General features: G+C 38.4%; 1 protein-coding gene across 2 annotated transcripts in view; it reads right to left on the minus strand.

Moving 5' to 3' along the window:
• Positions 1 to 2,070: 2,070 nt before the first annotated feature.
• The window catches only part of FOXK2 (forkhead box K2), a 31,000-nt gene continuing 19,753 nt past the window's right edge, over positions 2,071 to 13,317 (minus strand). Inside the window, exons 3-9 of one of the 2 annotated variants that reach the window (XM_081895138.1) lie at positions 10,638 to 10,785; positions 8,909 to 9,055; positions 7,528 to 7,721; positions 5,794 to 5,969; positions 4,804 to 5,100; positions 4,415 to 4,609; positions 2,071 to 3,548 (exon numbers count right to left, since the gene is read on the minus strand). In XM_081895138.1, coding sequence (XP_081751264.1) covers positions 3,352 to 3,548; positions 4,415 to 4,609; positions 4,804 to 5,100; positions 5,794 to 5,969; positions 7,528 to 7,721; positions 8,909 to 9,055; positions 10,638 to 10,785 — 1,354 coding nt within the window. In that variant the 3' untranslated portion in view covers positions 2,071 to 3,351. Of the gene's footprint in view, positions 3,549 to 4,399; positions 4,610 to 4,803; positions 5,101 to 5,793; positions 5,970 to 7,527; positions 7,722 to 8,908; positions 9,056 to 10,637; positions 10,786 to 13,317 lie in introns of both variants that reach the window. The other variant, XM_081895137.1, reaches the window with a different exon arrangement.

The following is a 13,317-nucleotide window of genomic DNA, read 5'->3' on the forward strand; positions in this document are numbered from 1 at the left end:
ATTGTCTATAAGCATGCCTACCTCTGCCAACCCTAGGATAATATATCTTCCAAAGTAGACTTGTTTGAAAGCTTATAATGTAATACACTTTCACTCCACCATCCTATGAATGTTCAGGAAAAGAAACTTAAGTGTGACATTTGTGTGCATGTATGTTTCATTTCTCACCAATGCCATATTCCCACTTGACAGATTAACCTTCTCCTGCCACTGTTAAAATGAGTTGAGAGGTCTCCTCCCACAGCACATGAAACAAGATTGGATGGACCTTCCTCTCCAGTATGGGCTTGTCTGACTGGTTTTGAAAGAAATGCCAATTAGACTACTTACACAAACACAAGTACAACCTAGAACAGCTATTAATAGTTAAATGCATATGCCATTTCTCTGCACCTGAGCCTTGGCCATGGAAAACACTAGCTAAAATCACAATAATTCATGCGTAAAGGAAAGTCAAATTCTGATGAAAAATAAGCACTGCTCAGTGCAGAAACAACTTTTAGCAACTGTAGTAATGGTAGTATAATCCAAACACTAGTAGGTACATCAGCTAACTGCAACATTGATATGGTAAGAGACTGTGGCATGCTGCTCAGAAATTACCCAGAGCTCCTTTTCTGTGCAACACCGTTGGGGAAATATATAAACCCAGATGTTGATATAACTAGCAGGCATTTGCTCATGTGACTCAAATTGCTCCGGGGGGTGGGAAGACTGATTTTGCATTAGCTATTTCATCCAGGCAATTGCCCACTTGGTCCAAGTGTCTTCGGAAACCTAAAATGGACTTGTATTAAATTTTCCTCTGCAAAAGACATCAGCATCAATCTCAAGTAGCAGTCACACAAGGAGACAGCTGCAATGTCAGAGAGCCATAATATACACTTCAATTAAATCCTAGTATTTTTTGTGCAATTACTTGTTTACAAAGGTGACTGAAGTAAAAGCTTCACGTATTACATATAATAAGGGAAAGTGAGTAAGACAAGCAAAGATAAGACACCATTGGCAGACAAGGTAGGAAAGAATTTCTGTATTTGGTAATACTTTGTTTATGTTATTACTTCCGATGCCTATCCTACTCATGCCCTCTGTTTCACTTGTCTGACCCCTGGCAATTGGCATTTTGACACTTTAAAGTTATATCTAAGCTTTCCCCAGTGCTCAAATAGCATAGCATTACTTAACCAAGTTTATGGAATGGAAATGCAAGCATTACTAGAGTACCCTGCCCATGGAAGAAGGGGTAGGTCAACAGCAGGTAAGTTTTAAGATTCTTATATTGAAGGCTATCATTCTATGCACCCTTACCTGGAACCATGGCATTTTGACAGATGTGCATAGGACGGCGATGTAAATTTTGTTCCAAGATTCTGTGTCCTACACTGACTATATTGGGTGCATAAGAAAACTTCCAAGTGTGAATAAATTTTGACTGACTTAAGAATTTCACCAGATTTTTTTATTCAAAAACTTGCAGCAGTTTGCCTAATACTCATGAAATAGTAGGTTTATAACCAAATGTTTTGCCAATAATTCAGTTTAATTATTTCTAAATTAAGTGACCACAGCACAAAAAGTAGAATGCTGCAGTTACATAAATTCTTTTGCTTTACCCAGCTTATAGTGGCTGTTATAAATCCAGCTAGTGTACAGCATTTTTTCATAATCTTTTAATATGTATTATCCAGATTGACACTGTGACAGCTCTACTGTGTGGGGTTAACATGATACTTGGTACAGATTTCTCATATTTGGTCTTCAGATAAACAGTTTTCAAAAACTGACTAAATATAAGCCATTCCAAGCCATTTCAGTCCATCATGAAAATACAGATTCTTCTCAAAATGAAAAAATATATATAAATAATGGTATTGCCAAAAAAGGGCAAATCAAAGGTTCAAGCCAGTCTTTACCTTTAACTCACCTTAATATGAAGGGACAAGACAGCATGTGAATGAAAGACAAAAAACAGTCTTAGCTTTTAGTTCAGTTCTGAAATGTAAGGTGGATTCTACAATCACAACTCTGAGAAGTATCCTTTAAAATGTTCAACTGCAGAACACACACTTTTAAAAAAACCACATTTATTATAGTATGGTAGCCACTGTTAGAAAACCTCAACAGCTACTCTTAATGCAGACCCCAGAAGGTCTGTGCAGGACATCAAAAGTTAAAGATAAACTCATCAGATTAATTTCTACTGGTGGGCGCTTATGCTGAAAAATATTGGATATACCTCTGACAAGTTTTTTTATCTCTTTTTAAAAGGACTTGTGATAAAGGATTTTCTCTTTTCTAAATGAAGAACAGTCTGCCATTTTAAACATACACAATATTAAGCGAGACTCTTGTTTTACTTTAGACTGGAAAAATAAGCCAGGGACAATCAAAGTCAACACAAAGTAACAAACAGCAAAAGGTAGCAAGAAAGAGAAACAGATAAGTGCAGCTCTGGTCAAATTCATCATAGCAGTTCTTTAACGTCAGTTAACGGCTCATTTACACTGTATTTCTAATCAGTAACATGCAAGCCCAAAGAAGCATTTGATCACTACACAAGGTAATAAAATCTGATTAAATTTTATCAGGCAACTGCTAAAATATGAAAATTTGCAGATGTAACAAAGTAGCTTTATCTGAACTTTAACAGGACAAAATTAAATCATTCCATTGGTTAAAAAACCCTACATTCAGTTTTACCAAACAAAATTTCACATGAAAAGTACTGTGTGATTCCAAAGTTTCTGGAGTAGAAATGGAGTGATTTGAAATGTCAAAGACCCCATTATTTTGAAAATAAAATGAAAGTACACATCAAAAATTTCTAATTCCACATGTGAACAACAAAATACTGCATATCTACCAACAACTGCATTGGGTAGGTCATTATGAAAGGCTAGCTGCCAAGATGTAGGAAATGGCTCCTTGCCTCTGTTCCCTTTGAGGAATATACAATCGTTTGAAATCCAGTCACATGAAGTACTTATCATGCTGTGATATACTGAGATACTCAATCCTTAAAGTAATCAATCCAATAGAGCTTTTTAAAGTTGCAGACTTCCAACTTTTGTATCTCTCCTTATCTATAAAGAGTCACTTCAGAACGGCAAGGAGGAGTGGGGGGAAAGGGGTCACAGCCTCTGGAACAAGATGTTGGACAGTTTGGTTTCGATTTTTAAATTAAGGAGTTCTAAGGCCACCTGTGTTTTTTTTCTCAGTGCTGAAAGTTGAAGTCACAGGGCCCCTTTCCCCACCATGTGAGAACATGTTCAATATTTTTAGGTGTTTCAATGTCTCCTTTTGGCACCACGGAGCATCATTCTAAAAAGAAATATTCCTCTTAAGTTCCTAGTTCTGGCTGCCTTGTTCACTCACTGCCACAGGTGGAGTTTCAACATTCACAGCTATGACTATGCTCTCTCCATCCTCCGTTTTGATACGTTTCAACTCTTGCTGATCAGACTGGTCTCCGTTCTGACGTTTTGTTGGAAGAGAAGCTGATGCAGATGCATGGGTTGCTAACATGTGTAGGGGACTTGCAGCAGCTGTAAAATAAACAAATGGAGAGACATTAAACGCAGGCAAGGCAAGAGGAAGCCCAATTCCACGAATGGCTTGAGTATTACATGAAAGCTTGATGCGGCACACATTTGAGAACAACCCTAGGATGTTCTTGCATGGGTGAAAATATCTGCAGTGGCTGACCTTATGGCTAAAGAGGAAGAAAAATATTATTGTGATAAACGGAACTTACTGCCAGAAAGTGTGAATAGGATAGCAGTCTATATTCTACTGGGAGCAGATGGTCCCAAAGGATTGTGAAATGACCAGGAAAAAAACATGATTAAATAACTATAATATATTGTAAAGAACTGCATTTTCAAGGTTCAGGGCAGCATGTGGGGGGAGAGAAATAAATAAAAGAATACCAAGATTGTATCTAAAGCTTAGATATCTAAAGCTTAATTACACCACAAATCAAACGAATGCTGGGGTAAAAAGAGTTACTTTAGGCATGCCCAAAGCCTTGAGCATAACTAGTGGTGGTTCCCACAGAAGAATTCCCTAACTTCCAACAGAAACATCCTTTTGATTTTAAAAGCAGACTGCTATCTGGGCTGGGGAGCTATTCCTCCAGAAATACAAATGCACAGCACAGTTACACAGTTCTTTGTATCATAGATCAGTTCCTAACTTAATGTGAAAGGGAAAGGATGTAGACTAAAAAAACAAACAAAAAACCCCTTAATTTTCCAAGGTAGTAGTTACCGCAAAATAAGCTAAAGAATTAAGCACAAATCTGTAAAAAAATTGAGAATCAAGAATCCACAGATACTGGACATCAATGTGACAAAAAAAATTTTGTGACACTAAAGACATCACTCCAAATACTTACCAGTGTTGGCCTGACCTTGAATTGCTGTGGTGATGGGTACTATATGTGTTCCATTCTGAGTTACAGTTTTTATTGGTAGCTGGTGTTGACCTAGAGGTGTCTGTTGCACTAGAGTAACCGTCTGTAAAGGTGCCGTCTGAGATGTCTGAATGATCCGACTAGCAGCTCCTATGGTTGTATGGCTAACGGCAGGTATAGGCTCCACTTTAACTGGGGGTGGGAATAAAAATAAAAATCTGTTAGAATCAAAGTTTGAAAGCACTGAATGATTCATGGTTAAAGCATCAAAATTAGCACTTCTTAAGAGAAATCAGTATTATGTAGTTGTTTTTTTCTACTTGCAACAAATACAAAACATACGTGGACTGTATTACTTCCAAGGGGAACTGGAACCAAATTCTCACCTTTCGTTTCATTGTAGTCTCCATTCTCTTGAGGTTCTCCCTTAGGTTGGGCCACCATTGCTGCCTGGGTGACCACGGCTTGTCCAGCTACAGTGAAAGTATTTGCTGGTGCTAATCCAGTCACATTTGTGACAGACACAGCTGGGATCTGATGAACAACATGAACTGTCTGTACTACAGGCTGCTGGGATGTTGATGTTGTCACAGGAGTTGCAACAGTGTATGTGACAGGTTTCATAGTTTGTGGTAGCTGCCTCTGTACAGTAATTAAAACGGGCTGGCTAGATAAGGGTGATCCTATCAAAAAAAGGCAAAGGGGGGAAATTAGTTAAATCACCCACTTTCCAAAAGTCTATGAACATATTGTTTACTTGAATTTTTAAAAAAGCCTACTCCTTCAACAGTTTCTTCAGCTATCCTAAGAGTAAATCCAGTTAGTTCAGTATTACTGACACTGTTTTCAGCAGTAAAAAAGTAAAAAAAAATAAAATCTTGTTGTGCCACAAGGAGAGGGTTGCAACTGCTGGCAACACCAATAGCTAACATAAGTACATTTCAAGTGTAAGTGTTGTAGATCCGTAGTTCAGTGGCTGAGCACATTTTGCAGGAGGTCACCAATGTAATCTCTGTGCTCCTATGAAACAATTTGGTTTGCTTTCCCCTTTGGAGACCTCCTAACACAGCGTTGGGGAAATCCAGAAGCTGCTGGACTCCCAACTTCCATCAACCCCACCCAGCACCATCAATTGTCATAATTTCAGCATGACAATTCCATTTCAACCCCAACTCACAAATCTTTAAAGTATTTGGAAAAGGGTGTTCTATTAGCCCTTCACAAAGCATAGAGTACTTATGTTTTTAATTTTCATTCATAATTTCTTTCTGCAAACAAACTTGGCTTTTGAAGTGAAGCCTACATTATACTTTCCATTAGTTTGGTACAGTTTTAATATGCATATTAAATACATGAACACTATATGAATATTTCACCTGGGGCACTCTGTGCAAATCGTGCTTCTTGTATTACTGCTAATTTTGGCTGGATAGTACCCGGCTCAGGTTCCATTGGGACAGGTGACCCTTCCCTTGACAGGCTCTCTGGGGTCTGCACACCACTCGAGTGAGCAGATAACACTCCAGAGTGATTAGGGGAAGCTGGGGCACTTCTGCAAATGAAGAACAAAAGCAGCCACTTTCAGATTGAGAATTGACAGCTACGATGAGTAGTCAGCCTCAAAAACCATTTAATACATATACTTTCCACAAGGAGGAGCTCTTTGACTGAGAAGTACTACCAATTCCTGACTTCACAGACTTTTGCAGAGGTAATTCAAAAGCAGACTATGGTTGCTATAGTAGCACAGAACAAGGAGTAGGATGTGGGGGGCATTGAAACAAATGTCAATAAAAATGAATGAGTTATTCCGCATGCCTCAGTTTAGAGGTTCAATGTGCTGAAGCCCCTGTGTGGGCACCAAAGCAAGACATTGGCAGGCACACGGGCACTCTAAACAATCAAAAGGTATGGAATTCCCTAACTCAAATACCTTGATCTTTGTTACTCTGCCATATACGTTCTCTTTGGGTTTCCCTACTTCTCTAACACACAGGATCTGCTTTAAATATTTTTAGATACATCATTTTTGAGACAATGCCTAAAGAATGAATGGAACTGTTAAAAATTTATATTTCTGTTATTTCCACCTTGGTTTAAGCAGCACCAGAGTATTCTCCCTATTAGGAAACTACTAACTGTTCATGTTCTATTCGGATATGCATGCCTAGCCACTATGAATTTTAGTTAAATGATGTTAACACAGGAAGCTCTTAAGAAAAACTTTCAAAATATGTGCTTAGGTTTCTGCCCCCTGCACCACCAATACAATCCCTGCAGAGCAAGAGAAGATTTTCGGGGAAGGGGGTGAAAGAAGTCCCATTGCACAAGCAGAATTCATTGGACAATTGGGGGATCGTGGCTGGGTGTCACCCATTTAAAATATTATATAATGTTTTATACACACCCAGATTTAAGCAGAGTGGGTTAGGTCCAAAAGGTAAATGGATACTTCTCCAAAAGGCTCAAGCCATGGGGCAAGCCAATGGTTTTAAAAAATGCAATCAAAAGCCATGTAGAGCTGCTTGCTAGCTAGCTAGCTACTACAGAAGAGTGAACAGATTGAAGGGAAAGAAGAGTGTGCCCTTGCTGGGCATTATCCCTGAGCAGCAACTGTGGAGCAAGAGGGCAGCTTGGCAGGTGTTATGTTAATAATGCAAACTGACAACATTCAATGTGTGAAAGTCGATTCTTGTGACACTACATTACCTGCACTGTGTGAATCTAGCCCTCCACAGCTATTGTTTTGTGGTAACTGAGAAATGCAATGCACTCAAAAGGGCTAAAACTGAGAAGGAACAACATTACTAGCCAGCCTAAACTTTGGAGGAGGAGGGATTTCAAGCCCCCAAAATAGCAACAGATCCTTCGTATGAAGCAAAACCCACCAAGTCTCCTCATGAAGAAATTTTAATGGCTCCTTAGTGCAGTCAATCACAACCAACACCCGTTCTCTATTTAGGAAAAGTCCTTTATAATTGTTATACATCTAGCTCTAACAACATTGCGATTGCTTAGGACTGCGGTTACCCTATGCCCAGCAGAACAAGTCACACTTAAGGTGAAGCCTCTGAAAGTGTATTTTTAAACCCCCAACTTTGATTCCTTACCTAGAAGAGAGAGGTCCCAGTGGGGTTCTAAAGCAAGGTACTCCTCTCGGCCGCCTTTTCCTAAAAGCCTGCTCTATTAATTTGCTTTCAGAGGCAGGGTCTATCCTCCAGAAGGAGCCTTTGCCTGGTTCTTCCTGGGAACGTGGTACTTTGATGAAATAACGATTCAGAGAGAGATTGTGACGAATTGAATTCTATGGAATATAAAAAATATATAGAAATCATCCATCTCCAGTATCAAGCAGGAATGTGGCCTAATGCAAAGGTTTCCGCTCCTTGTGAAACCAGTCACCACATACTCATTTGACAGCAGTCACCCTTTCATCATAACCAACTTTTTCAGCGGTGGAACTATCACTACATAGCCCCACATATTTATTAGATTTTCAGGTCTTGCAGTTTCTCCCTCTTTAACACACGGTTTTGCCTTTTCCTGGTGCTTCAACTGTATTTTTACCTTCTGTCACCTGAAATACTTCAATACAGCAGTTTTAAATTTTACATGCTGAAAATTCATTTGACATTCTGGTGGCCTTCCATGACTTGATCTTTCAAGCTCTTCACATTACACTCCTAGGATGTACTGAACAATGCCTTCTAGTTTCTTAATAACCAAAACATGAATTTTCCTTTTTAAAAGCTTGGAAATATTCAGGCAACATATGCTGTTCAGGCATGAACAAATACATGAGGATGGCCAAGGATTTTGGTAATAAAGAATTCTCCTCAAACTTCACTGTTTCTCTCCCATTCCATGTCCTCTTTTTTCCTCCTCCTTAAAAATTCCTGCCTCTTTTCCTCTCCCACCCCCTGTGTCTCTCCAATCTATACTGGAATATCCCAAGTTCTGCAACCTTACAATAGCTGCCAACAGACTACGTTATAAAAACAAAAGCACATGTTCAAGTTGGTTTTATTAGATGAAGAAGATAAGTAATCCAGTTTGGGGGTTTCTGGAAATAGCATTTGGAGAAGTTGGCACAGAATTTGTGACTCTTACTTAAACTGCTTTGAGGTTTTTTACAATCAAGCGATGAATAAATTTTATGAAATAAATGAATAAATAACATTCCACTACCAGACATTTAAGGATTTCTCACTTCTCAATTACACTTTTGAAAAACCCTCATCTCCCCCAAAATACATCCATTACTAACCTTTCTATGTGGAAAAGGATCATGGGAAAAGGGTTAGTTTTACTGAAAGAACCCGTGTACCATTTTAGGTTACTGAAACAGCTAATCATTTTCAAAGCTCTAAAAACCTATTTTGCAAAGTTAAACATATAACCAGGGCAGGAGGGGGGCTGTGAAGTCAGTGGCTGAAGTAAACTAAGTCTTTTTCTGTTTATTTTACTTAAAACAATACTAGTTATGTTTACCTGCCAGCCCTTGTCTGCTGTCCTGTAGTAAGGATAGTTTTTAGTTATGTGCGTATAAATTCCATTTAGTGTAAGTTGCTTATCAGGTGCCATCGTAATTGCTTGTACTATTAGTTGTGCATAGGAATAAGGTGGCTTTGAGTCATCCTATAAAAGAAGATGAAAATGAATACAGTAAAGATTTCTACAGCAGCTTATACATTCAGTAACGTAAGAAATACATCAGTTGTGTATTACAATAAAGCTTGAAAATATCAGACAATTCTGGAATAGATTTGCATTGGGAGATACTATGTGTTTGAGAGTTGGGACTGATGTTGATCACAAGTGGAACTTGACTCAACAGTGTGATACAAAAAAGGGTAATGTGAATATATGCTGCATTAATAGTTTCCATAGTTTCCAAGTCATGGAAAGTAATCATTCCATATTATTCTGCACTATTATTATTCAACCTCAAGTGGAACACCATATCCATATTAATCACAAAACTGGAAGATACCTTGGAAATCAACCCACACTTAACGTAGGATAAAACTACATTATAGCATAGCTGGCAGCTGACCATCAAGTCTCTGCTTAAAAACGTCCTGCAAATAAAAGCCCTCTTCAGACAGTTCTATTCCATGATCAGATAGTGCTCACCAGTAGAAAGTTTCTGCAATGTTTAGTTGCATTCTACTTCCCTGCAGTTTCCATCGATTGTTTGCAGTAGTGCCCTCTAGAGCAACAGAGAACAGGTCTGCTCCATCTTCTGCATGACAGTCCTTCAAATATTGAAAACTGCTATCTTCTCTTTTCTTGGCTAAACAGATCCAGCTCTTTCAAGCATTCCTCATAGGATGGTTTCCAGACATCAAAATTCCATTAGCGTGCACACACTCAAGCTTGTCAATACAGCACCCACAACTTTAAACTACATTACTATGGTGTACTGAGATGTTTTTAAAATATGAATGAATGAATGATCCAGTACAGAAGTGCTCAGAACAGTGACTTCCCATGATAATATAGACATATTGGAATGAGTTCAGAGGAAGGCAACAAATACAGCTGCTGCTTTGGAAAACAAGTCCTATTATTATAAAGAAAGGTTGAAAGAACTTGGCATGTTTAGACCGGAAAAGAGAGGGCTGAGGGGTAACAAGATAGCACTCATTCAAATACCTGAATGGCTGTCACACAGAAGAGGACAAAGACTTGCTCTCTATTGCTCCAAGTGGGCAGATCTAGGAGGGGTAGTGGGCTTTTCTTCACTGAAGGTCTCCAAGCAAAAGCTAGACAGCCATCTGTTGAGGATGTTCTAGCTCTGGATTTCTTGCATCAAGCAGAGAGTTGGACTACATTGCCTACAAGGACCCCTTCAACTCTGTGGTTGCATATTTGATGCCTTTTCGTTTTGAAACTAACTTTTATAGGCTTTAGCATTTTCAATATTCCAACACACAGAATGGATATAATTTGAAAGATATTTTAGAAAATCACTTGACAACAAAAAAGAAAATTGTGAAAGTATAATCTTCTAGCTTTATGATACTTTCTTAGCATTCCGTAGCATCTAAACTAAATACAGCACAGATATACAGGATACATGCTGTTTTCTATTTCAAACTACTAAACCACATATAGTTATTATTGCTACTTTTGCTTTTTCCAACCAATACATTTCCATTAGTGTAACACAGAACTCAAGAATCAATGGTATAATATTGATTCCAATCAAACTTACCTTTGGGCTATCTCCACCAGATGCTTCTTTGTCATTTTCTGACTGTGAATTGTCAGCCACTAGATGTAGGTCAGATGGTATTACACGGCCCATTTTGTACCCTGAAGAACCTGCACCACGAGGGCTAGATGGGCAGGAATTTGCAGCACTGTAGAATAGGAAGAGTATATCCATTACAGAGTATATCCACCCACTAATTAAAAATATCAAACACCCCTGGTTACAAAATAAATCATGCAATTAAGAACCTGCAATCATTTCCACAATAACCCTTATAAGTCTCTCAGCATTGTGAACTTTAGTAGTTATGGGGGAAGGAATCACTGGGATCACTTTCATAAAGATAACATTAACCACTATTTTATGAATGTGATGTTTCTCTAACGGAATTGAACTTACAAGTAAACATTTTTAGAAAACTGTTCTTCAGAGTCTAGTGCTTTACTTGTGTCTACAATAGTATATATGAAAATGGATGGACAAGCCTTAAACAAGGATGTGGTATCTCAAAATGTAGAACTACACAAGTAGGACAAGTACAGTTGCAGAAGAAACTGCTCAGTTGAAACTCATAGAGTACAAAATTCAATGTGGTGAGGCAAAGAGCCTTGACAAAGCCTGGGTAAAAAGATCACACTGTCAAATCCAGTTTCTCTTATAGGACATAGTGCTTGGAAAAAGAGATAGAGGCTAAATTTGCCAATTCACTGATGCCTTGATGAAAATACTCCATTGTAAACAGTGGTTACAGCACAAATCTGAATGCTCTTTTTGAGGGGAAAAGAGAGGGGTCACTCACCAATGAAGGCAGTAGTGAGTGACATATGGGAAGAAGCAGGCTTTACTTTCCTGTTACTATTAGATTAGGAAAATGTTAACATCTTGGCAGAAGTCTCACATGCTCTCAATATAGAGAAAACAATCCCTCTTAAGGTCAAGAAATGCTTGATTCTACCTAGTTTTCCAAAAAGTGTGGTGCTGCCCTCTAGCAAGCGTGAAGAGCAGCCAGCCTTCGTTTCAACTTCGAAGCTGCGAGGCCTTCAAGCAACATCTTCCAACAGCACATGGGAGGCTTGACAGGTTGAGGGAGGGAGGTAATTATTGTTTTAGCGGTAAAGTGGTCCAAATGCTGGTTTTTAATGCCACAGCTGCATCCTCCTGCATGGCTGCAAGACTATAAAGAGACAGAAGAGTCTCCAGGCTGTAATCTGGCAATCTTACTAGATGCCAGGATTGCTTGTTAAATATGGAAGTGGTTGCATATAGGTGCCAACTGTCACATATTAGTTTGGAATAGATATCTGTACACGTAGGCAGATCTCTCACATGTGTCCAGTGACTACAGTCAGATCAAATGAGGAACTACATTCAGGATGGTAACCTTAGGAATGCAAAGAATTGTTTTAGGTGCATTTCCCTGTCTTCAGTAGTTTAGATTTGAGGTAGCTGAGGACACACCAGTAATGCACACCAGTTACAAAATAAATGCTACAATGATCTAAATCCTCTTCAGGATATAGTGGGCTATGTTGAGAAGGGCAGTAAACCAATACAAAAGATTTCAAAAAAGGATGATATAAGTAAACATATAATTTGTTTATTCTTCACAATGAACAATACCAAAAACTTTGTTAGATCGGATAATACAACAGACACTAAAGATCAACCTGTGGAGAAAAGGGAACCAACTGACTCCTGAGCTACTGTTGTTCAGACGTCTGTTTTGCTGCATGCCCACAATAGTACTGGCTTATGGGCCTATTTCAGCATTTCAAACTATCGACTTTATTTGTGGAAGTTTTCAGAATGAACTTATTTTTAAAAAGCATTCAAAATGTTGACTATGTAGCTTCTAAAATGTACAACTGATAAACAAATCAGCTTTAGAAAAGCACCTGCATGACAAAGACATACCCACCCCTGAACAGGATCACTATCCAGACAACAGTCAGCTATTGCCAACCCAGCTATTAGGTGGAGAATAAGCCCACATAATGGCTCCATCTTCCATTTCAGCAAACACTATGGTGAGATCCAAACACACTATCTACATGTGTGAGTGGAAAGAGCTTCCTTTCATGTGCAGGGGGAAAGGCAGTATCTCCATTGACAACAGTCCCTCGTGAGATTCTGTTCCAAAGGATCTTCAGCCTTTGGATGGGATTTTCTGGGTGGAGGCTGAGACTTAATGGAGTGGAAAGCTTAAAAGTTCCTGTGTGCAAAAGGAGGAGGGATTCAAATAAATTTTGACCCTTGCCTACAGGTTCTCAATAGGGCCTCCACCCAATTAAAAAGAAATTAACAGCATGCAATTTTAAATTAATTAAATTTGTCTATGACAACAAATAGTTTTGAAGAGAACAAAAAGCCATTTGATGATGCATGTGCATGTCATAGCAGATAATGTCTTATAATATTAATACTTTTTATGTTAAACAAAGAAAATGAATGCTTTTTCTAAGATGGTGCCTGCCATGTGTAGGTGGTTGGTTTTTTTAAAGTACTTATATATAATTATTATTTTTACATGTGCTGCCCATTTAATAAGGACACATTTTAGTCAGCCAATTTAAACTTACCTTAGCCAATTTAGCTTAGTTTTAAATATATATCTTATCTGGTAATATAGTTGGAGTCAATAATTTATGCAGCTCCAATCAGTACTGTGAAGATATTGTAA

Source organism: Podarcis melisellensis, assembly GCF_964234715.1.
Source record: "Podarcis melisellensis genome assembly, chromosome: 2".
Lineage (NCBI taxonomy): Eukaryota > Metazoa > Chordata > Lepidosauria > Squamata > Lacertidae > Podarcis > Podarcis melisellensis.